The sequence below is a fragment of the Eptatretus burgeri genome, chromosome 1 (genome assembly GCF_056783735.1).
Source record: "Eptatretus burgeri isolate ZD-2024b chromosome 1, Ebu_testis_v1, whole genome shotgun sequence".
Taxonomy (NCBI): Eukaryota; Metazoa; Chordata; class Myxini; order Myxiniformes; family Myxinidae; genus Eptatretus; species Eptatretus burgeri.
Genome location: NC_140961.1, coordinates 137199906 through 137226555, shown reverse-complemented (window position 1 = coordinate 137226555; position 26650 = coordinate 137199906). Strand labels below are relative to the sequence as shown.

The 26650-nt window shown below is 43.2% G+C and overlaps 1 protein-coding gene across 3 annotated transcripts in view; it reads left to right on the top strand.

Annotated features, from left to right (window-relative positions):
* The window catches only part of LOC147035562 (bromodomain-containing protein 2-like), a 93505-nt gene that overhangs the window by 10176 nt on the left and 56679 nt on the right, over positions 1–26650 (top strand). For all 3 annotated transcript variants that reach the window (XM_085899877.1, XM_085899874.1, XM_085899870.1), the window contains 5 exons: positions 6722–7049; positions 7730–7867; positions 8097–8235; positions 11045–11253; positions 13683–14189. In XM_085899877.1, the coding sequence (XP_085756003.1) occupies positions 6722–7049; positions 7730–7867; positions 8097–8235; positions 11045–11253; positions 13683–14189 (1321 nt within the window). The remainder of the gene's footprint in view (positions 1–6721; positions 7050–7729; positions 7868–8096; positions 8236–11044; positions 11254–13682; positions 14190–26650) is intronic.

Genomic DNA, 26650 nt, shown 5'->3' with positions numbered 1-26650 from the left:
CACATCCGCGGATCCCCAGCAATATTCCTGGCAAGTTTCAATCAGATCGGACTGTCAATCGTGCAAAAAAATTAAAATAAAAAAATTAATTGTGATGGCATTCGTGATGTCATTGCACTGTCTTGTCATTGGTCGACAGATAAATGGCCGTAATTTGGGAACCGCTCATCCGATTGATATCAAACCTCGCAAAGGCACATCCGCGGGGCCCCGGCAATATTCCTGGCAAGTTTCAATCCAATCGGTCCGGCAGTCGCATACCCACACCACACCACACACATTGCTGGAATTATAGATAGATGAAAAGCTGAAATGGCCTGCGTTAACCGATCAGTATGAAAAGTGAGGGTCGTCTCAGGTTTTTTAATTTTTTTTATTTTTGTATACCTTGCCGAGGCTCGTATGAGAGCTAACACACAACGTACAGCAAGGGAGGCATGAGATGAGGGGTGGGAGTGGAAAGGACAAAACAGTGGCGAACAGGGACATTAGGAGATCTGTGGAAGGGAGAGTGATGGGCGGTGGAACACGGGGTACACAAGATGGACATTACAGGGACTTTTAGGAAGGAAAGCAGGAAATTTGAAGGAGGTGGGTTTGGGGTGGATTAACGGGGGTAGAAAAGATCGAGTATTTGGATGGGGGACGATAAGAGGTGGTGGATAACAGCTGTTTTGAAGGCCTGGAGGGAAGAATGGGATTGAACAGAGTGAGGGAGTATATTCCAAAGGTGGGGAAAAAAGGAATGAAAGGGTGAAGGAGTTTGACCTCAGGTTAAATTGTATAGGGGGTGGGGGAAATGATGACATCATCAGTCACGTGTTTTGGCAGCCACATTCTTTTTAACATCAAAACATTCAAAAATCTCAAAGGGCTGAGCAGATCGAGGTGAAACTTTACAGGTATGATCGCATATCCATGAGGAACAAAAAGTTCTCCACCTATGATGTAATTGGTCAACCGACCCATATTTGATTTAACAAAAATCTTTTAAAAATTATTTATCTTGAACTGCTTCATAAATCGTCATGAAACATCACAATTATGATCTCGTTGTCATGGGACATATGTGTTATAAATTTGAACTTCATCGGATGCATGGTCTGGCAGCCAAAATTATTTAATACTAGCAGATACCCATCGACGACGGGTACGGGGGACAGGACGGATCACAATACTCGGTTACGTTACTTTCTTTGGATGTTTTGCGCCACATTCAACAGCTTAGTTCATATTGGTGGTGTGTCTGGATGCCCATGGTAGCGTTTGAGACAGGTCGCTTTAGATTTTTAGCCTTGACACACAGTGCCGGATGAGTAACACGAACAATTTGACATATTCATCGTTTCTATATTACCTCCATCAATAGATTAACAAGGAAAAAATAGGATTAACAAGGATAAAATAAAATAGGATGGCAGGATAAAAGTCGTAAATGCTGAGTTGAACAAATGTCCTGAACTCATGGACTTGGTTAAAGGTCCCATGACACCCAAAAGTTCTGAAATTGCATATACAAGGTGTGCTCAAAAAGTATCCAACCTTAATTTTTCGTGCGTAAACAAATGAAGCTCGGGAGGCGTGGTTTGGTGCACGTATGTTGGCGATCCTAATTCGTATGCGTGAATATTTTCCCGCCTGCAGAAGCTGTCAGTCGCCGACAGACCGCCGATGAGTGAGGAAGTGTAAGTGAGCGCCATCGGATTTTCGTTTTTGACAAAATGACAGAAAAACTTGAACAACGCTACTGCATCAAATTTTGTGTAAAGCTTGGCGATTCCCAAGTGGAAACGATCCGCAAGATTCAACAGGCCTTCGGGAACGAAGCAATGGGCACCACACAGATAAAAGAGTGGTACAACCGCTTCAAAGATGGTCGCACATCAGTGGAAAGTGAAGCACGTTCTGGTAGGCCCTCAACATCCCGAAATGAGATCGTCATTGACCAAGTGAGGACCCTGCTGATGCAGGATCGTCGAATCACGATCAGAGAACTTGCAGACGAGGCGTGTGTCAGCATTGGATCCGTTCATTCCATTGTGACTGAGGATTTGGGCTTTAGGAGAATCTCAGCGAAGTTCGTGCCAAAGCTGCTAACGATCGAGCAGAAGCAACTCCGTTTGGAGATCGCACAGGACATGCTGGAGACTGTGAACAGCGATCCCAACTTCTTCAACACAGTGATCACTGGTGATGAGACCACAGTGATCCGTCATTTTGTCAAAAACGAAAATCCAACGACGCTCACTTACACTTCCTCACTCATTGGCGGTCTGTCGGCGACTGACAGCCGCTGCAGGCGGGAAAATATTCACGCATACGAATTAGGATCGCCTACGTGCACCAAACCACGCCTCCCTCTCATTTGTTTACGCACAAAAAATTAAGGTTGGATACTTTTTGAACACACCTCGTATATATGTCCTATAGGAGTTTTTCATCGTGATTTCAGATCTGACAATGTTTTTTTTCCATAGTACTCGTTCTGTAAAATGTCAAATTAAAAAAACAAACCTTCGGTAATGCCCCTAAAAATTCTGCCGAAATCTACTGAAAGGGGCGTAACCCACATGACGTCAACTGCAGGACGACAAAGGCTGCACGTAAATTACTCGGGTTGGTGTTCTACGTGATTCTATTGGCTTCCTGTGTGTTTCCACATTTGATTGGTCGACTCAATCGCTTCATTCATTTCTGCTTTTAAAAATCAAACATTTGGTTTTGAATAATGGATGACATGGACTTTGATTTGTCTGGTAGCGACAATGAGTGTGAGAGAAATGAAGGATTTTGGTCTGAATCAGATGGAGAATTGTCGGATAACGTAGTCGCGGGAGGTGAAGTTCAGGCAGTTGGAAATGAAATACGGCCTTACCAGTTCGAGCCCGAAGCAGACAAGCAGAGGAAAATGGCGATGAAATTCCCGGCGTTCATGTTGATCGGGAGGACATCGAAGGAAGACTTGGCAATAACAACTGGTTAGACTAAATCCTATTCGTAATTCAATAATGTAAATTCGACTTGCAATACTGCTCGATATCAGAAATATTTTGGTGAGGTGACGTGACCAGCGCAGCACAGCGGACATGTTTCTCCACGGCGAATGAATCACAAGCAAGGCCAGCGCATGTCATCGGCCATATCTCTCAGCGCATAAAACGAAGCAATCTAGCTGTCCGGATATGATGAAAACTTGTGTGCACAACACACCTTGTGACACAATTGTCTAGAGTCATCCAATAAATCTGACGTTCTGTTGTATTTTTATTTATTTTATTCCTACTGTCATGTAGCACCAGTAGAAAACAATGAAGAAAAGAGAATAATAAAAGAAAGCTACAGCACGTCAGATTTATTGGACTAGTTTTGACTCGAGAGTTGACAAGTAACTTGTATTAGCATGCACACAATGTATAAGTCAATGCGTAAGAGTCCCGAGGCTATGAGGCCGTGTAATAGGACAGATAAATTTGTCTTTCATAGTTGTGCCAACATATTTTTCCCTGTTCATTTATTACAGCATTTTGGCTAAATGTTAATGAATGGCAAGCCAATGGAAGCAGTACCTTCACTTTAGAATAAACCCATGTATGTCGAGTGCAATCATACCTGGCTTACATGTATGTGGAATCGTACCTATCCCAGCAGGCTGGTTTCAACGAACAATTCAATAAGCTGCAAAATGTGGGTGCAGGTTTTTCACATTGTTTGATTTTAAAACGATCTCCTTGTGCCTTGAAATGATGCAATATTAATCTTTAGTATTTTACTTGTATGTCCCTGTAAGTTTCTTTTTAAATGGAAAGGTTCAACAGTCACATTTAATATTTTGTGGACATGGTATAGCCCTTTATTGTGCATACATGTATTAGATTTGTACATGATTACAACAAGGTAGTAAAGGGATAAATAATTTCCTTGTGATTGTTGTGCATACACGGCTCAGAAGCAGAATTTCTTTTCCGTGAAACAATCACAGGAATTAAGATGATCGGTGAGATAGCAAACACGTGCACAGTGTATTTGTCCGTACTTTATACGGCGCGCGACATCTAGTCAATCCACTCTGTGCGAGTTTCTGCAGATGACGTGAAGGCTGCGGTTCGCTGAAGTCAACTTTATTAAGGGGTGGGGCATAGCAAGTTGTGAAAAGCACCAGAAATGTTCGAAATATTGGTCTAATTACCCATTTTTAGGTCATCTCGGTAGAGATGACCTAATAAAGCCGGACCAAATGTCCGTCCGTCAACAATTTTTATTTCCGATCTTGATGAAACTTAGTATGTGGGTAGAGGTGGATGAGTGTTGCACAACGATATAACTTTTGTCCGGGTTCAAGGTCAGGAATGAGGTCACGAGGTCACGTAAGTTATAAAAATTGCCATTTTCAAAACCTATCTAGTCTGCCATTTTACAAGATATTCGGCAGCTGTTTATTGATTATGATAGTAAAAAATATTATCTTGTATCTAACCAGACAGATTTTTGAATTCCCTTCCCGTTTGATCGTCACATGATCTGGAAGATGGCCAAAAACGCCGATGCGATTTGCAAAGAAGGAAGGAAGGAGAAATGAAATATAAATATAAAACACATTTTTAGCCTTTTATATTTATACATTTTCCGCCGAAGGTGCAAAAGTTTCAAAACCCGAAATGTAAACGTCGGCATTTATTTTCAAAATATAATTTCGTGCGTGCGCGCCAAAATGCCGAGTCATCTTTAACCAAACTGTGCAGTAGTCCGGTCATGGCGTCTGAGCAGCGGCCAGCGTGGTTCAGATTGACTGTGGTTTCTGGGGCGAAGGTGATTGTTAAGAAGTATGTCGGCAGTATAAATTCGAGTGACTGTATTGGTGATTTAATCACGCAACATCTTGACAATGAATATTCTGGCCGAACGATTGCATCAATTCAGTGCATCAGCGGGGATGATTCGGAGGCTCCTCTCGATCGTGCCGATATCTAACATAATTGCCGGCGGACATAGGGCTACAGGCTGTGGGGCAAGGCCACGGATCCCGGATGAGGGAATAAGTGATAAATTATGCAACATGCTTCGGGCTTTCTGATTAATATATCAATGAGTACATTCCATAATTAATGAATTAATAATTAATGAATCTGGCATACAAAATGTTTTTTCATACCTGACTTGTTAGTTTGTGCAGTGTCACAAAACTGTGGAATTAATAATTAATGAATTTGCTTGCTCTAACGATTTTTCAAACCTCAATATCTCTATAAATACTTGACCAATTTTCATTATGAAAGTTGCATTATAATCAGTGAAGAATAATCTACAGGATTATCATAATCTCCGAGAGCTAAGCCTATTTTTTCGTTTTTTTTCTACAACCGGAAGTGAAATGTCCCCAGAGTGGACGGACCGGAAAACCACGTATTGCACTTACTGGTGATTCTGATGTGTTAATCCGGGTACTAAATGAACAATACATATTTATTAATTATGTCATTAGTAGTACAGTAATCCCCCGTTTCTCGCGGGGGTTACGTTCCAAACCTCCCCGCGCTAAGTGAAAATCCGCGATGAATGGACGCCTCCCCCAAAAAATCGACTCGTCTGGTCTGGTCGGTTTGGGAGTGATTGGGTTTGAGGTGCCTGAGATTGATTAGTCTGGTCTGGTCAGTTTGGCAGTGATTGGGTTTGAGGTGCCGGAGATCGACTAGTCTGGTCTGGTCGGTTTTGAGGTGCTGGGTATGAGCAGTGCTCGTCCAACGGCGGCAAACCTTTTTCTTTCCCGAAGCATATATCTAGCACCTTTACCTTAACCTTCTCCTGGAGCATCCCAGGACCTTCCTCTGGCACTTCGGTTCCTTGCCAGAAGCCTTAGAAGGTGCAGGGCGTTTGGGCGGCATCGTGGGGCTTGGACAAAAAAAACGTAGAAAATATTCGAAGTTCACAAGTGAAACTTTGTCTCGTGCGTTGTGTGACTGGTTGAGCACCGCGTGTTATAATTTATTGCTTAAATAATTTATATTCTATATATTATTACCGCGATGTACTGGGGGAATCCGCAGAAAAAATTAGTTACGTTCCAAGGGAAAACCCGCGATGAAGCGGGGGTTGACTGTATTATCCTCGTGTACCTCTGTACTATTTCAATCTAAACCGTTAGTTTGGACTGTTTCGCAGTTACCTGAACTGAACATTGAGAACTTGTGGTATTATAGAGATGACCGTCACCCCCACACGGGGGTAATTTTTTTTATTTTAATACTTCACATGCACGTGTACTCGTCTTTTGGAGAAATGTCTGAATCAAAAATGCTCTTTTGCCTGATTGGTTAAAAAAAAATTTTGCATTTTACACCAAAACGTCAGTGGAGGCAATTAAGAAATGGGTTTTTTGAATTGGCAGGAAATTCTGATTTGGACGTTATCTTCAAACCATTTGGCCTCAGACATGCGATTAAAAGTGCCGCAGCTCTTGATCTCGTTAATTTGCCTGAAGAATACTGTTATGGCAGTCTTTTTCAGGTTGGTACCCCTTTGTTTGTTTGCTTAATTTCTTTGAGATGACCAGCCTTCCTCAGCCAAAGAGGGGACCTAGGAATGAGGACAACACTATATCTGACACATGAAAATGACATTTTGCACCCTGTATTTGTTTGCTTCGTTTCCCTACTTTGCACAGCTTCCACCACTCAACTCCCACCCACCCTTCTCTCCCCCATCCCCCCCTCTTTTGTCACCTTAGCCTCCAGACAGATGTGGCGAATGGTATTAACGGTATCCTCGGTGAAGGAACGACAGGGAAGAGGATGAGGAAGCCCTCTTTACTCTATGAAGGTTTTGAAAGCCCACAAATGGCATCTCCTCTACCACCTCCAACGAGCCAGCAAGCATCTGCTCCTGCTGGTACTGGCCTCATCCCCCCACCACCTGAGACTAGCAATGAAGACAAGCCAGGCCGTGTCACAAACCAACTGCAGTTTTTGCAGAGGACTGTGTTGAAGGCTTTGTGGAAGCATCAATTTGCCTGGCCTTTCCATCAACCTGTGGATTCGTTATCTCTGAAATTGCCGGTGAGTATGGTTGACACGTTTTTATTTATTTATTTTATTATCGTACGTAGAAACGTCGGCTCATCGAGGATCTAAACAGGAAATTGGATCAAAGGGGAATAGGGAGACACAAATACTTTGCAACTGAGTGCCAGAAATGAGAAGAACAAGAGAGTGTGTGTGTGTGTGCGTGTGAGGGCAGATAAAGTCTGCGTGAGTTGGGTTGAAGAGAGTGGGTTTTGGGTGCCGAAGAAAGCATTCAGGTGATTCGGGCAGCAATCGGGAAGGGTGTGAGACGGTAGACACAGGCATTTGGTTCTGTGAATGGAAGGTGAGCATTCATGCAAGTTTTGGTGAAGGGTAACCAGGTTTGGGATTCTGGAAGAATGGACAAGACTGGGATGAGTGAGGTGAAGGAGAGAACTAACATTCCTCACTACAAATGAATTGTGGATTCACCTTCGGATAAGGTAGAAAATTGTGGTGAAATGCCAATTTTTTTTGGAGCTGCTAAACTTATTGCTCACACAACTCCAAATGTTGAGAGATTTGTGCATTGTTTCAAATGTTTGTTTACTCCAACCATTGTTGCGAATTTTATTTTGATCTTTCACTCTTTGCTGATTGTGGTGTCCCTTGTTTGTTTGTTTTTATTTTTTCTTATCGCCCCCCCCACCCCCCCCCCCAATCCCCTTGAGAAGGATTACCACAAGATAATCAAACAACCCATGGACATGGGAACAATAAAGAAGCGACTGGAATCTAATTACTACTGGACAGCCAATGAATGCATCCAGGATTTCAACACTATGTTCACCAACTGTTACATCTACAACAAGGTTTTTGCTTTTATTTGCCTCTTGACCATGATATATATATATATATATATATATATATATATATATATATATATATATATATATATATATATATATATATATATATATATATATATATATATATATATATATATATATATATATATATATATATATATATATTTTCAAGGTTTTTGACTACAGTATTTAAATGGAGGGGGGATTCATTTGTCCCTTCCTATGTTTGCAGCCCACTGATGATATCGTGCTTATGGCCCAGACTCTGGAGAAGCACTTTTTGCAGAAGGTAGCAGAGATGCCCCAGGAGGAAATTGAGATGGCACTGCCCAGCAGCAAATCCTCCAAGAGCAGAGCAAAAAGACCATCTGGTGGGTTTTTGTTTCTTACCCCTTATTATCTTGTCAAAACGAAGTTTTTGCAAGATATTGTTACGGCTGTGGAAATTCGCATTACACCATGAAGGGCCCGTAGGTGAGATACCTCTAAGTACATGTGTAGTTATCCCAAACCCGTTGTATAGAGGGAATTTATGTGATTCATTCGGGCTGCGACGCTTTGAGATAGCCGTTTTTCTGTTATATCTTCATTGTGAACCAACCACGTCTCAACCGCCATCACACAACCACCTTCACCACCACGCCAGCCATCGTCACCAACTACAACCACGCTCCAACCCTCGGACAACAACAACAACGCCAACAGCCACAACCTTTACCTTCACAACTCAATCCCACATCATCGCATCACCGCCATTCCCAAACGGCACCATAACCATCAAACCACCACCGAAAACCCTCCATCACCTTCGCCTCTCTCTCCTTCTTCGGCCATTCCCACACCACCTGTGAACACTGAGCGTCGGGCTGTCTCGGGCCCGTTCGGCGATTGGTGCCGAACGCACCGAGCCGCGAGTGCAAATAGTGGCCTTTCCGAGGGAGAATTCAGATCAAGAACGCTACACGCCCACTTCCCCTCCGTCCAATTAGCAAGCACGGAGCGGCTTGGCCCCGCCTCTAGGCGCGTCTGTGTGAAATCGATATATGCAAATTCTTGGATCAGGGGAGGTTCACGCCCACTTTTCCTCCGTCCAATTGGCGAGCGTGGCTCCGCCCCCGAAGTCATCCTGATCCGGATATTTGCATATTGTTTTCTCCTGCCGGCCTATAAAACGGCGAGCGCAAGGCAAATCAGGGCAGAGTAAGTCGAATCATCGGTGTGGCAGGAACAGTCGAGTTGGGTGGAGAGTGAGTCGAGTCATCGGTGTGGCAGAGAGTCGAGTTGCAGAAAGAGTGAGTAGAATCATCGGTGTGGCAGAGAGTCGAGTCGGGTGGCGAAGTCATCGGTGTGTCATCGTGTTGGGTTCTGGAGTCAGCCGAGAAGAGTTGCGGGAAGAGGCAAGGAGCTCGGGTCCAAGGCGAGAAGGACGGCGGTCGGCGACGAGGTCGCGGTGTGGGATCGCTCGTCGCAGGACCCAAGCCAGCCAGCCATTCTCCCTCCCCCAGGGCATCAACAATTCCCCCTTTCCCCCGTGCTGAGAGTGCAACAAGGGGGCCCCGTTCCCACCCCACTCCAAACGTCGTGCCAACGAAACCCACCAAGGAGCACGGAGTCGGGGCACAGCCACGCGGCCACATCTGCGGCTCGTCCGCCAACGCGTCACGAGGACGCGTGTAAGACCCCCCCCCCCCCCGGTCTCGCGGGCCTGGCCGCTCCTTCAGGTCACGCGCGCATATTGACCTACAGGCCCGTCTGCCCCCCTTGTCTATGAGGGTGGCTTCTTTCCTTTACTTTTGAGTAAATGTGTGTTGGCGCCGTCTGTAAAGTAGAACTGTATAAGTGTTGCCGTGTGTGCGCGTAGTCGGTAGTCACTCTGCGTTGCTGTTGCTTTTGTTTTGATTGCTATATGTGCATTTTGGCTGTTTATGTGTGCTTTCCGTGTGTCGCGTAATAAATGTGCTTTGTGTGAACTGTTTTCCCGTTTCGCTTCGTCTTTTCTTTATTGACCCTCCATCCTGCTTCACGTAAAGGGTTCGTAGTGGGCTTAATACGCCCGATAATTAATCGGAACCGTCGAGACCGACAATAACACCACTCGGTTATCACTGTAGCACGGAACGGACCGCTTAAGCGGTTCGTGTCCGGAGTCGACCTGCGGCGAGGTACGATCGCCCGGTTTACCATCCGCGTGGGTACTTTGGTAGGTCGAGTTTGGCGAACAACCCTATCCTACGTGGGTGGCCGATTGGCACGATTGTGGTGAGGACGAAAGGCCCACCCGTGACTGGCTCCGGGCGATAGTTCCAGGAGGGTCACGACTGAATTGTCCGTCCGGTGGGCGACGCGGTCGCGATTCAGTGACGCGGCCGTTCGCACGCCGGCGGGCGCGAATTCGCAACAATATGTTAGTCAGCTTGTATGTTTTTTTTATTTTTATTTTTTGTTTAGTCTTGTTTTGTTTTGTTTTGTTTGTCTGTAATCACGTATAAAAAATTCTGCAGAGCACAGTTATCATTGGAAATTTTTGTAACTTCGCATATCAGAGGCCTATAGAGGTCCCTTTCAGCACACAAAATTTTGAAGGTCAAAGGTCAAGGTCACTTTGTTGCAAATCAGGAGAGTAGACGAAACCCTTATTTTTTGAGTAATTTTGATCGGATCGTCTTGAAACTTCATGGGGATATAGTTCATGGTCTGGCGCTCAGCTGATTAATTGTTGGTCGCGATTGGCCTTGACCTTCATGGTTAGCGCCAAAGGTCAAACATATTTGACCCCAAGGTCAAGTTTTAGGAACCATATCGTGTCGTACCTCAAATTGAACACCTCGATGAGTGCTTTCTGGATCTGTCAAGCTTGAGACATTATGACGTTGTGAGGCAAACGCATATTTTTCATGGTTACTCTGTAGAACAATTCTCATCGGAATCTCTCGTAGGCAGATATTCCTCAAGGAGTCGCTCCTGGTGGATAGCAGCTCTGTTCACCTCAGTGTGACCTTAAAGAAGTCGTACGTGGTCACCTTTTGGCAAGATATGGTTTATTGTGCTTGTTTGGAATGGATGTTTTCCTTCAATGTGCTTGCATTTTGCAGTTGATTTCTGGGGCTTTGAACTTTAATAACTTGCAGGCTTTCGCTCAAATCGCTGGAAGTAAATACTTTCTTGTGTTGTTCCTTTCAGCGGCGCAGGTTCAATCCGTCTCCTCTGTGACGCCCTCGTTCCCAGCACCTTCCTCACCCAGCCCGCCACAGCCTTCTGCACCCCCAGCAACCCAACCTGCCTCTCCACAGATTGCTGTTGCACAATCGCCCTCACCATCACCATCGCCACCACCACCAGCAGCACCGCCACCAGCACCTGTTATACCTGTCATCCAACCAATCAGCAAAGTATGTATTTGAAGACTAGAGTTGTTCATCCTTGAGACGTGATGAGCTTTGCAGACATTGCAGGGAAACGATGGAATTTTGCAGACCCCTTTGTCTGGCTTTATAGCACTCGAGAGGATAATGGAGATTTGGTGCTTTGTTTAATTTATTTTCTCCCGTAAATTGTAAGTGGATTTTCATGCACGAACTTCTATAGATGCAGTGAAACAAGTGGCCACTCAATTAAATCCTGCAGTTTTATTGGCTACATTTTGCGGGCAGTCTGGCCGGTCTATTTGGTATTTCTGAAGTGGAATGGTATTGAAATACTGGAAGATATCTAAAAGATTACATGTAAAGGAGATGGAGGGGGGGGGGGCTCTGTGTCCTGGAGTGTGCCTGTAACCGTGTGATCTCCTTTGTTACCCTCGCCAAAGGAGAGGGTATTGCATTGGGGTCCGTTTGTTGCTTGTCAAAAAATTACTTTTTTGACAAGTGTGTTGATCGCCTCCATTTGTTTGCTTGTGTGTTTCTGTCCACTCGCCTCCAGCCCAAACCGCTCAACTAACCATTCTGAAATTTTCAGAGATTAATGTCACCAAGCCTGCGATGGTCCCGCATTGAAGTTTCGTAAAATTCGGTTCACCGAAAAGGTCTAAATTGGCCAATTTGAGAGAAATTTTCTAAGATCCTCAAATTTCATCCAATTGACTTGAAATTTGCACAGGACTTGCACATCAGGTCAGTGAATTCAACGACCTATAACTATTGATATGAGGATATCATAGGTCAAAAGATCAACATAAGCCAAATTTTTTAATTGTTTCTAAAATTGACAATTTTCATCCGATTGACTTGAATTTTGAAGACCATTTGCATTTGAGGTCGCTGAACTCAACCACATATTCATTTTGAGGTCAACATAGGCCAAATTTCTAAAATCCTCAATTGTGATCCGATTGACTTGAAATTTGAAGAGCTTTTTCATGTCAGGTCACTGCATTCGACTACCAATTAATTTTAAGGTCAAAAGGTCGACATAGGCCTAATTTATAAAATTGATAGATCGGGCCAAAAAATAAATATATCACTATCTCAAAAATTTGAGGACGAGTTTTGACAAAACAAGGTGGATGAGTTTGAATAGGTGACAAGAACAAGCGGATTGGATTTTGGTTCAGATCCAGCCCCTCAGTGGGATACAAAACGTGAACTGTTCCACCTGGCAGAGGTATGCACTCTGCCGAGTGCCATTCTGCTTTGTGCTAATTTGCCAAGTTGTCACTGATTTTTGTATTTCTTTTTGTCTGTCCGCTCACCTCCAGGCCAAACCGCTCAACCGACCGTTATGAAATTTTTGGAGATTAATGTCACCGACCCTGTGACGGTCCCGCATTGAAGTTGCATAAAATTTGGTCGACCAAAAAGGTCTAAATTGGCCAATTTGAGAGAAATTTTATAAAATTCTCAAATTTCATCAGATTGACTTAATTTTAACAGGATTTGAAAATCATGTCAAAGAATTCAGCCACGTATTACTTTTGATGTTAACATCGGTCAAAAAGTCAACGCAACATAGGCCAGATTTTAAAATTGCTTCTAAAATTGTCAATTTTCATCTAATTGTCTTGAAATTTGAAGAGCATTTTTGTATCAGGTTTAATTCAACCACCTATTAATTTTGAGATCATCAAAGGCCAAATTGGGCAAAATTTTCTAAAATCCTCAATTTTAATCCGATTAACTTGAAATTTGAAGAGCATTTGCATATCAGGTCACTGAATTCAACCACCTACTAATTTTGAGGTCAAAATTTGCCAACAGGCCAAAACGTCAACTTGGGCCACATTTCTAAAATTGTCAATTTTCATAGGATTTTCATATCGGCTCACTGAATACAACCACCCATTATTTTTTTTTAGGTCAGCACGTGCCAAAAGGTCAACATGGGCCAAATGATCAACACCTTTGGATCACTTTCTAAAATCCTCAAATTGCATATGATTGACTTGAAATTTGAACAGGATTTGCATATCAGGTCACTGAATTCAACCAGCCATTAATTTTAAGTTCGAGATCAACACAGGCCGAATTTCTAAAATTGATACGGCCAAAAACTAAATATATATATATATATATATATATATATATATACATATATATATATATATATATATATATATATATATATATATATATATATCACTATAATCTCAAAATGTAGATGAGCTATGACAAAGGTTGGATGAGTTTGTTCGATGATAAGTGCATTATATTTTGGTTCTGATCCAGTCCATCAGTGGGATACAAAACTAGAACTGTTCAACCTGGCAGAGGTATGCACTCTATCGAGTGCCATTCTACTTTGTGCTGTTTTGCCAAGTGTCACTCTATGAGTGATTTTTCATTTATTTATTTCTTCCCAAAACCCTTGTATCCTCCTGGAACAGACAAAAAAGGGTGTGAAACGGAAAGCGGACACAACTACCCCAACCACAACTGCCATCACGGCTAATGCTGAGCACCTGTCCACAGAGGCATCTGAGCCGACAAAAGCACCATCTGTACGAGAAGACACTGTTCCTGTCCCAGTGAACTCAGTTGATTGTAACGCAGCTAAAGCGACGCCTGGAATATGTACTAGCATGGTGTTGCACAATGACGAGGTGTTTCCGCCAGCACAAAAGGCTGCAAAAATCCCGGCCCGTCGAGAGAGCGGGAGACCCATCAAGCCTCCGAAAAAGGACCTTCCGGATTGGGAGCAGCAGCACCAAATGAGCAGGAAAGGGAAGTTGTCGGAGCAGTTAAAGTACTGCAATGGCATCTTGAAGGAGATGTTTGCAAAGAAGCATGCTGGCTATGCATGGCCATTCTACAATCCTGTGGATGCGTCTACTCTTGGATTGCACGACTATCACGAAATAGTAAAGCAGCCAATGGACCTGAGCACTATTAAGGTGGGGAGCCCTATTTCATTGCCTTTCAGTGTAAATGCAATAACTCGGTGAGACTCGAATGCTTCATGTTGTGTTAACACAGATTTTCCTTGCTGGAGTTACACTACAGTCTTTATATTGTCAGTGTGTTTTTTTTGTGTATATATATATATATATAGGGTTTGTTAGGGTTTATTTTCTTATTTATTCTTTCTAACAGCATATTCTTTTTTTTTTTTTTGTAAGATAGAAAAAGCTTATTGGAACTCGGAATTTGTTAACATTGGGCTCGTACACCTTTAACTGGCAACCATTACATCATTGTAGTTTAATACTGAAGTTCACCTTCATTTATGACATTACGAATATAACACAGAAACCGAATTCCTGAGCGTCTGCAAGTTTTCTTTAGTCTTTTGTAGTTCCTGTCTGTTTGTCGATGTTTTGCATAGTCTGTGTGACCTTTGGGGCAAAATGTTGAAACACATCGTTGTTATATTTGAGAGTACAAGTAGTAGTTGCTGCATTTGTTGGCTTCTTACTTAAGCAAATTCCAATTGTTTTGCTGCACACATTTACCTTTTTTTGTGGTTGGTCTTTAAGTCTGCACCCACCAAGCTCGATGCGCATTTGTGTAAAAGAAAATTTGGAGTTGAAGTCTTGCCCTTCATTGTATATAAATTACAGGTATTCCTCTATTTACATTCATTCTATTTACACTTTTTCAAAGCCGTTGACAAAGTACTGAACACTTTTCTATTCAACTTCGTAATTTTCATTTTTACGTTTTTTGACACAGTGTAATTTCCCCAAGCCACACCACAACGTCTATGCTGCTCTCCCACGCTGCGCACTCCACCAAATAAGTTCACAGCACAGGTGTTGTTCTGCTTACCCAGGGCAGCATCGGGTCAAGGATTCCTCGATCGGCCTCACTCGCACGTTGTCTGTAGTATCAAGTGATATTGCTTGACCATCATTGCGTGCTTTTTCGTCAAATCTCCCAAAACCCTCATCAGTGGAAAACGACCAGCAGGTACTCCCGCCAAGAGGGTTAACTCGTAAAGCTAAAGCTTTTTGTATTATGTCTTTAGTGTTTAGTTCGGTCACCGAAAATTACTGGCCAGAAACGTATCCTCAATTTGTAGCATTATTCACATGGGAAAAAGCGTTTGCAATATGTAGGTTTTATTATTACTTATGAAATCTTTAGATTTCATAAGTATATTGATGACTTACGTCGTGTGTGTGTGTGTGTGTGTGTGTGTGTGTGTGTGTGTGTGTGTGTGTGTGTGTGTGTGTGTGTGTGTGTGTGTGTGTGTGTGTGTGTGTGTGTGTGTGTGTGTGTGTGTGTGTGTGTGTGTGTGTGTGTGCAAGATAACTCGAGAACGGAAGAAACTACCAATGTCAAATTACACCACGTGATTCAGGAGTGTGATGGCTAGTGCTGATTAGATTTTGGTCAAAATCGGTCAAAGGTCAAGGTCACAGTGAGGTCAAACATCCAAAAAAAAGTTATAACTCGAACGGAAGAAGCTACCAATGTCAAATTACACCACGTGATTTTGGAGGGTGATGGCTAGCGCTGATTAGATTTTGGTCAAAATCGGTCAAAGGTCAAGGTCACAGTGAGGTAAAACATTCGATTTTTGATGGTTTGGTACAGAATCATCGTAGAAATTTCTGGTTTGCGTCGCTACCTCTCGAGAGACAGCTTTTATTAGACAAGGTCAGAGGTCAAGTTGACAATTTCGTAAGTACCAGTCTATGACTGTTTGTTTATTTATTTATTTCCCTAATTACGCAAGGGTTTTTAGGAGTGCATCTCGAGCGTAAATATGGAATGGGAAAACTGATATCAAATGTTTTGACATCATCACAATGCCATCCTGTGCAAAGTGCAAGCTCTTCTCGTAATTTACAAAGCAACCGATGAGAAGTTGAGAAGCTTTGCAAAATATCCCTTTCCTGAAGGGATGTTGAGGCTGTGAAATGCTTGGTCTTTCTTGTCCCATTGAGTGCAAATGGAAAAGCTTCCCTTGCAAAAGTAGTATTGGCTGTTTGTTAGGTTTCTTCCATTCTCAATTAAGCTATTCACTTTCACTTGCTATGAAAAAAATCTGACAAATTGTATCCTCGTTGAAGCAATCACTCACCAATGTGTGAAGTATGAGGAGCGTTCGAAACGTATCTTTGAGCTACTTGCGATTGTCCAAGAAACTCCAACCGTTTATTGTTCAATGTGCATGTATTTTTTGATTGGAAAGAAAATTTATGAATGCATTTTTAGGTCATCTCGACAGAGATGACCAAATAAGGCCGGACCAAATGTCCGTCCATCAACAATTTTTTTTTCCGATCTTGATGAAACTTCGTATGTGGGTAGAGGTCGATGAGTGTTGCACAACGATATAACTTTTGTCCGGGTTCATGGTCAGGGACGAGGTCACGAAAGTTATAAAAATCGCCATTTTCAAAACCTATCTAGTCTGCCATTTTACAAGATATTCAGCAACTGTTTATTGATTATGATAGTAAAAAATATTATCTTGTATCTAACCGGACAGATTTTTGAATTTCCTTCCCGTTTGATCGTCACGTGATCTGGAAGATGGCCAAAAACGCCGATGTGATTCGCAAAGAAGGAAGAAGAAATGAAATATAAATATAAAACACATTTTTAGCCTTTTATATTTATACATTTTCCGCCGAAGGTGCAAAAGTTTCAAAACCCGAAATGTAAACGTCGGCATTTATTTTCAAAATATAATTTCGTGCGCGCGCGCCAAAATGCCGAGTCATCTTTAACCAAACTGCGCAGTAGTCCGGTCATGGCGTCTGAGCAGTGGCCAGCGTGGTTCAGATTGACTGTGGTTTCTGGGGCGAAGGTGATTGTTAAGAAGTATGTCGGCGGTATAAATTCGAGTGACTGTATTGGTGATTTAATCACACAACATCTTGACAAAGAATATTCTGGCCAAACGATTGCATCAATTCAGTGCATCAGCAGGGATGATTCGCAGGCTCCTCTCGATCGTGCCGATATCTAACATAATCACCGGCAGACATAGGGCTGCAGGCTGTGGGGCGAGGCCACGGATCCTGGATGAGGGGATAAGTGATAAATTATGCTACATGCTTTGGGCTTTCTGATTAATATATCAATGAGTACATTCCATAATTAATAATTAATGAATCTGGCATGCAAAATGTTTTTTCATACCTGACATGTTACTTTGTGCAGTGTCACAAAACTTTTGTGGAATTATTAATTAATGAATTTGCTCGCTCTAACGATTTTTCAAACCTCAATATCTCTATAAATACTTCACCAATTTTCATTCTGAAAGTTTCATTATAATCGGTGAAGAATAATCTATAGGACTATCATAATCTCTGAGAGCTCAGCCTATTTTTTTCGTTTTTTTTTTTTTTCTACAACCGGAAGTGAAATGTCCCCAGAGAGTGGACGGACCGGAAAAACCACGTATTGTACTTACTGGTGATTCTGATGTGTTAATCCGGGTACCAAATGAACAATTCATCTTTATTAATTATGTCATTAGTAGTATTATCCTCGTGTATCTCTGTGAACTATTTCAATCTAAACGGTTAGTTTGGACTGTTTTGCAGTTACCTGAACATTGAGAACTTGTGGTATTATAGAGATGACCGTCACCCCCACACGGGGGTAATTTTTATTAATTTGTTTCACTTTATACGTATTCGTATTTATTTAATTTTTTTGTGTTTTATTTTATGGGGAATTATTTATTTATTTTAACATGGTCTAGGGTCGTGAAAGAGCAATTACACAGAACAAATCAGGAGACAATATAACAAAGGGGAAACAGGGAACACCAACAGCAGGGCGGAGGGAGAAATTATTTGGAGACTGGCAACAAGGGATGCAGGTAACGATGAGGGGCAAAGTGTGGGCAATATGGATATATTAGCAGAATTGTTTGACCAGTTTGTAATTTTTTATTTTTTTTTGTTTCTTCAAGGTTTGAGTGCAGGGAAGTGGCTGCTGCCAGCCTGTCAGAAGGATGAGAGATGTCATGGCAGAGAGGAGTCATCAGCAAAGAGATAGAGGATTTTCCAGTCAGTGAGATCATTGATAATGCTTAGGAATAATATAGGGGCCTAGGAAACTGCCTTTAGGTACTCTTGACTTGACAGGGAAAGGGTTCCGTTGAGAGCCGCAGGCTGTCTACGAGAGGGGAGTGAGCATATATGACACCAGGTCTGAATCTGAATTGATGATCTGAGATGAGGCTGTTATGCCTGGTGTTGGCATAATGGCTTGAGTGGTTGGCTTGGGATCCTAGGGTCCTGAGTTCAAATCCTGCTTGGTTGTTGAATTAATATCAGGTGGGGTTGGCTCAGCCTGTCATCCCTCCGAGGTCGGCAAAATGAGTGCCAGCATGCTGGTATCCTTTGTTGGAGTGGCGATCTGTCTAGGATTGTGCCCAACAGCCAAGGAGAATGCTTCGGCAGCACCAACACTCTGCACAGAGTGGTCCCAATGGATGAATGTGGCTGTTTGAGAAGATAATTTTATGTCAACTGCGATGATGCATTCCATGACCTTGCTGATCGGAAGTGCAGTAAGTTAAATGCTCTGCAGTTAAGGGGATCCATATTTGGACCTTTTTATGTCATGCTGTGATGTTGGCTGATTTTCCATTTTACCAGGTAGATATGGGAAACCAGTCATGCCTGGTGGTGGCGCAGTGGTTAGGGCAGCGGCTTGGGATCCAAAAGGTCCTGAGTTCAAACCCCGTTGAGCCACTGAATTAATACACCAGGGGGTTCACTCAGCCTGTCATCCTTCCGAGGTCGGCGAAATGAGTACCAGTTGTACTGGGCCGGTGTATACCCCGGTTAAAATAGGTGTACCATATCCCTGTGTCGTAAGAGGTGACCAGGGTTGCGTCAGGAAGGGCATCCGGCGTAAAAAACATGTGCCAAATCACAATGCGGATCATACGGATGATCCGCTGTGGCGACCCCTAACGGGAGCAGCCGAAAGCAGAAGAAGAAGAAGAAGAAGAAGATATGGGAAACCAGTCCTGAGGTTATATATATATATATATATATATATATATATATATATATACATATATATATATATATATATTTATATATATATATATATATATATATATATATATATATATATATATATATATATATATATATATATATTGTCGCGGATTCGCGCCCGCCGGCGTGCTGACGGCCACGTAACTCGAATCGCGGCACGTCGCCCACCGACGGACAATCCAGTCGTGACCCTCTCGGACTAACGCCGGGAACCAGTCACGGGTGGACCTTTCGGTCTCACCGCGATCGAGCCAATCGGCCCCCGCGTGGGATAGGGTTGCTCGCCAAATTCGACCTACCTAAGTACCCACACGGAGGGGAGACCGGGCGATCGCACCTCGCCGCAGGTCGACTTCGGACACGGGCCACTTAAGCGACCCGTTCCGTACTATCGGGATAACCGAGCGGTGTTATTCGTCGGCCTCGACGGTTCGATTAATTATCGGGCGTCTTAGCCCAGGACCAACCCTTTACGTGAAGCAAGATGGGGATTCAATGAAAGAAATGACGAAGCGAAGCGGGGAAAACAGTTCAACATAAAGCACATTTATTTCGCGGCACACGGGAAGCACACATATACAATTCCACAAAAAGCACATAGAAAAGAAGACAAAAAGCAAATGCGACAATGCAGATCTAATACCGACTACGCGAGCACACGGCAACACTTATACAATTTTACTTCACAGACGGCGCCGACAACACATTCAAAACCAAGAAAAAGAACACCCTCAAGGATGAGGCGGGCCTGGGGCCGAGACCGGGTCGGGCCTACCCGTCTGATGATGAGGCGCGAAGTGGCGATGGTTCCCCAACTCCGCGGGCCTCGCGGACAGTGTCCGGTAGGGGGTGGGAAGGGGGCCCCCTTTGTCGCACTATCTCAGCGCGGGGGGAAACAGGAGGGTGTTGCTGATGCTCGGGGAAAGGAGGATATAACCCTGTCTCGGGTCCCGCGGCGAGCGTCTCCTCCTCCACCTCGGTCGCGTTGCTGGCCTCTCTGGTGTGCAGCTCCCGGCACCGACGCGAGCACCCCCTCGTCTGCCTTCGCCGCCGCCGCCTCTCCACAGCTCCGTCCTCTTCACTCCGACTCCGCGAACTCCCAACTGCACTCTTTCCAACGCACACCACCTTTCTGACGAACGCAGCCGCTTGTATAAGCCCTGTGGCTTCGCCTTTGACCCCCTGCCTTCGACCTTTCACCTCGCTCCCCATTGGCCCGAGAAAAAGTGGGCGTGAATGCTTTTTGATCCATGAATTTGCATATAGCGACCGCCCTCCAACGCCCTGGAGGCGGGGCCAAATCGCCCCTCGCTCACCGATTGGACGGAACAAAAGTGGGCGTGAGTCGTTTTTGATCCGTTTTTCTGCGGAAAGTCCGTGGTTTTGTACACGCTGTTCGGCGCGCGCCCTGCACGAGTCCAATACCGGTACCCACAAGCGGCGCAAGAACGGTGGCGATGCGACGGTTGCGAGGTGTGACGGTAAAGGTCGTGGCTGTTGTGGTGAAGCGGCGTTGTGGTGGGTGGTTGATGTTGTGATGACTGTTGAGACGTGGTTGGTGGTGGTAATAATGGCGGTTGGTCCAAAATAAAGATAGTAAAAGAAAAACGGCTATCCTGAAGAGTCGCAGCACGCATGAATGACATTTATTCCCTCTAGACAACGGGTTTGGGCCTAACTACACATATACTTACCGAGATATCTCACCTAAGGGACCTGAATGGTGGTTTGCGAATTTGGTCAACCACAACAATATATATATATATATATATATATATATATATATATATATATATATATATATATATATATATATATATATATATATATATATAATATATATATTTAGTCATGCGCCGCATAACGACGTTTCGGGCACCGACGGATCGCATATACGATGGATCTGCCAGCTCCATTATAATGGAAATCGGCTTTCAAACTGAACCAATGTTTCCACGTTTACCTTCCAGCAAGTAAATTACCTTTGAATTGAAGAATTCCACGAATAAATCGTTGTTACAGTCGAAATTAAAACACAAATTTGTTTTTGGTGAAGCTTTTTATGTTGTTTAAACAAATCCCACTGTTCCGAAAATAGGTATCACAATTGACAGGTGCTCGTTTCTTCATTTATAAATTATAACATCGATGCAATGATTACATATTTATAAAATCCAAACGCTATTTATTCACCTTTCTATAATCGATGCGAGAGGAGATTGTAAGTTGCTGCGATCAACACCAATGGCCGCCATGAACAGCACAAAGGTAAAACTAACGTTTCTTCCCTCTCTCTTGGATGTGTGTTACAATTGCCGACAGTATTCAGTACAGTAACATGCTGTACAGGTTTCTATCCGAGGAGCAATGGGCTACACTATATAGCCTAGGTGTTTAGGTTTGTCTAAGTACGATGTTCGAAAACGAAAAGAAAAAAAATGATGTTCGCACAACGACGACGTCAGTTAGGCCGGGGTCACATTTGCCACGGCGGCCGTGGGGTCTCCAAAATCTGCGGCCACGAGCAATTATACGGCGGCCGCAGTATTTCCACGGTCACACAATGTAGCAGTCAAATATATTTTTATTTTACGGGTAGCCGCAAGGCGTATTTATAAATTGTGGAGACCGAAAACGTGGGGGTGCCGTACGGTCTTTGATTTGATGTCGCACGGTGACCTTAGGGCGTCGCTGCAGCGGCCATAGAATTTTCAAGGCAGACGCAAGGCGACCGCAGGGGGGCCCTAAGGCGAACGTGTGGCCAGACGGACGGTGACGAGTGGATATATATATATATATATATATATATATATATACCAGTTCTTTTTTTTTTACTGAAATAAAAATATACCAGTATATATAACTGAATATACTATAACTATAATATACCGTGGTGCCCCCAGAATCCGAACGCCCCATTGTTTGAACAAATTGGAATCCGAACAATTTTTTTCGAGAAAATTTTGCCCTAAAAACTTTATACATTTTAAAAAACTGAACACAACGTAGCGTTCATGTTTGTTCACGTGTCTCCCCCACCTATTCGAGCCGCATCTTCGCGATTTGTTCATTCAGTTCGTCGGTGGAAGTCCTCGTGAAAGCATCTCTCGTGTGTCGATCGATACTTTAGGCCTCAGTCTCATTTGCTCTACGGCGAGGATACGGTGGCCGTACGCCCTCTGAATTGACAGAAACGTGCGGTGGCCGCAGAGAAACTGAGGTGGCCTCAGGGTGGCCCTATGCCGTATGGCTATATTTTACAGGTCGTAAGGTCGCCGTGGTATTATAACGCGGAGTTATAACTTTTTTCATTTCTACGTTCGCCGTAGAAATTCGACAAGCTGAAACAAAAGAACTGGTAAAAAAAAAAAATTAACCCATTCGTTACCATCCATCTGGCCGCACTTTGGCTTGAGGTCCCCCTGCGGTCGCCTTGCAGGCACCTTGCGTCTGCCTTCAAAATTCTATGGCCGCCGCAGGAACGCCCTAATGTCACCGTGCGACATCAAATCAAAGACTGTACGGCACACCCATGTTTTCGGTCTCCACAATTTATAAATACGCCGTGCGGCTACCCGAAAAATAACAAGGACAAATGTGTCCAAGACAGGCCCCCCTAACAAACGGACGCCAGCGTTGTCAGACGGAATGAAAACCCGTCATTCTTGTTGCAAAACCAGCTAAAATTGATGAAAAAGCGGCCGAAATTGAAACCAACACAGTAATTACGGTGGCAATAGCAAATATAACTGAAACCAACACGTTTATTCTACACGCAAGAGCAGTTGTGACGGACACAAGAACGGTCAGTCCCGAAATGGAATGGTGGGGAATGGAAGCAACATCGGTTATTTCCGTCGTGAAACGGCAGAGACCGAAGCGAAATCTATTCATTCCGGTTACCATAACGTGGGAAACATGGCGGCTTGAAAAGTTCTTGAAGTTATGGTAAGTTAACTTTAACGTAGTCTGCCTTGAATATATCATGTCTGTTAATGAAAACCCATTTGTGGTACGGGATATTATACAAGCAGCGATAAATGCGCCCTCTTGACTTAATGTGTGGCTGACATTTCGTGAAATTCGTGCCCCCGTGCTGCAGCGATCAGTGACTATTGATCGTTTATATTTGCAAGAGGTAAAATTTGATAGTAATAAATTGCAAATTCCAAGAAGATAACAAAGGTAATATGAAGTAAAAATTGTAAAAAGATCCCATACACGATCCCCTATGTTGAACTGGGCATACACAACTAGCGATCCTTCACCCGGGGGCTCGAAATACAGGCAAACCAAACATTATCATCACAACAAAATTCGGTTTAATAAATTGTTAAAACCACATCAGGTACTACCCACTATATATTATCTATATTACATTTATGTTCAAGGCACAAGCACTAAAAATTTACATACCGTAACAGGTCGTTCTACTGCATCCGCCATCTTGTTCGCACTACAGTAACCGGAATGAACCGCTTTTGTTTCGCTCTCGGACGTTTCGCGACGGAAATAACCAATATTGCTTCAGTTCCCCCACCGTTCTATTTTGGGATTGTCCGTTTTTGTTTCCGTCACGACCGTTCTTGTGTGTAGAATAAACGTGTTGGTTTCCATTATATCTGCTATTGCGACCGTAATTACTGCATTGGTTTTAATTTCGGCCACTTTTTCATCAATTTTAGCTGTTTTTGTAACAAGAATGACGGGTTTTCATTCTGTCTGACAACGTTGGCGTCCGTTTGTTAGGGGGGCCTGCAAGAGCAGCGTCCAAAACCTTAAGGTTTTGTCGGCTAAAAAAAAAAAATTACATTTTTTATTTGTTTTTAAAACAACAACTTCCGATATTTCGTCACTAGCCTTCATTAAGCCAATAGCGAAACCCGTCATAATATATTTACATATTTACGATATATCGTGTATTTACGAAATATATAATGTATTTACGAAATTACAATACGATAAATGGAATAATCTTTAAATAGTAACGTCAACTTTTCGAAACTTTAAAGCAAATGTCCGAATATATTTAAAAGTTCATGATAGACGCTCTCAAAAGGCACCGTCTATGTGAGGATGTGTACATGTGCTCAGTATTTAAGGCGATCCGGATCTTGTATATACAAGAGCCGAGTCGGAGAGATTAAGGTTTTGTCTTCACAAGAAGAAGAAGAAGAAGAAGAAGAAGAAGAAGAAGAATGCCGAGCTCTCTATGAGCAGCGTTCGCTACGCGAGACGCTGCTAAAAACATATGTGACTGCTACATTGTGTGACCGTGGAAATACTGTGCCCGTACATTTTGTAGATTCTCCGGCCGCCGAGCCAAATGTGACAGGCCTTACCTCGTGTTTTCACCTTCATTTATGATGTTTGTTTTTTTAATAATCTTGTGTTTTAATTAATAACAATAAAAAGCGATCTGATCACGTGGTGTGACGGACTGTCGGGCAAGGATTGAATTTCACAGCAAAACCAGTTGTAATTTGGAATATCCATGATTACGTCAGCCCGATGCGTTTGATGAAAGTGATTGTGGTTCTGCGGGCATCATGTTTGATGAGCTGCCTTGGGGGCAGCGCTCTCGCAGAGTGTGCGAGCGATCGGAACCCAGGCCGGAGCTCGAGCCTGTGTGGCCCTTTGGATGTGGTGATTGTACCAGTTTACATACAATACACCGCCACCGAAGGTCATTTACTCCTCTTATTTTATGTTAAGCATGGGTAATTTCAGTTTAAAGTGTCTTGAAAGTGGGTTTTCTTTGGGTCCACGAACGGATTAATTCACTCCATTATTTCTTATTGGGAAAATATTTTTGGAATCTGAACTTTTTGCAATCCAAACAGCCTCCTGGAACGAATTCAATTGGGATTCTGGGGACACCACGGTATCGGCAAACACCTATACAGTACTCCGATCTCTAGCGGTAGCGCACGGTGGACACACGGTCGACACAGACTGCCACGGAGGCCGTACGGCGGACGTAGGGGAACCGTGCGTCAACCCTGCGTTGCCCGCAGGTAGTCACACAGACCGCAAGGCCACCGTACGGCGACCGTGGAAATAGTGTGGCCGCCGTAATTTTTTGGGGGTTGGGAAAATTCATTTTTCATTGAGAAGAGCTTACGGCAGCCACACGAATAACACAAGCCCACCGTACGCCCTACGTACGGTCGACGTGGAACACATCTACGTCATAGCTTGGCTTGTCGAATTGCTACGGCGAATGTAGAAATGAAAAATTAAGTTATAACTCCGCGCTATAATTCCACGGCCTGTAAAATATAGCAAAACGGCGTAGAGCCTCCCTGAGGCCATCTGTTTCTCTGCGGCCGCCGCACGTTTCTGTCAATTCAGAGGGCGTACGGCCGCCATATCCTCGCCGTAGAGCAAATGTGACCTCGGCCTTAACGATTCATTTCTCAGAACGTAACACCGTCGTTAAGTGGTGCATGACTATCTATATATATATATATATATATATATATATATATATATATATATATATATATATATATATATATATATATATATATATATATATATATATATATATACATATACACTGCATGTATTCATTTTCTCTCTCGAGTGCAGCCTGTGACTGCTGGTTGCATCATTGGTTGGGACGCGGCTATGCCGCTGATGCAGTGTCCCCCTTACCAGTACACTGGTGCTCATTTTGCAGACCTCGGAAGGATGACATGCTGAGTCAACCTCCTGGTTATTTTTAATTCAGCGGCCAACGGGGCTTGAACTCCGGACCCTAGGATCCCAAGCTGCCAACCTAACCACTAAGCCAACACCAAGCTTTATGTATTAATTGAAAGCAAAACAGCCCCACGAATGTGTGAAGAGTGGGGTCAGACAGTATATATGCACGTAGTGGAAAAGAAAAAGGAAACAACTGGGTAAACTAGAGGGGCAGCACTCAGTAGAGTGCAAAACCTCTGCCGCCAATACTGCCGGGTCACTTAAGTGAACCTGATATCCTATTCTTTGGAGGTCAAAACGGATCAGACTCTACTGAACCACGATTGAATAAACTAAACTAGATCGACGCGCATGTAGAAATGCCAAAAAAAAGAATCAATTTTTTTTGAAAAAGAAGGTGCAAAATTTGTTTGTTTTTCTTCTCTAACAAATTTTTTTGGGGGGTTGGAAATCACTTAAAACATGTAGAAATGCAAAAAAAAAATTCCAAATATTTTTCAAATAAAATCGAATTTTTTTTGAAAAAGTTGCAAAATTTTAGTTTTTTTTTTCTCTAACAAATTTTGTTTTTTTTTGTTTGGAAATCACTTAAAACGTAGAAATGCAAAAACAAAAATTCTAATGTTTTTTCAAAATGGCCGCCATAGCGGCCATATTGGACT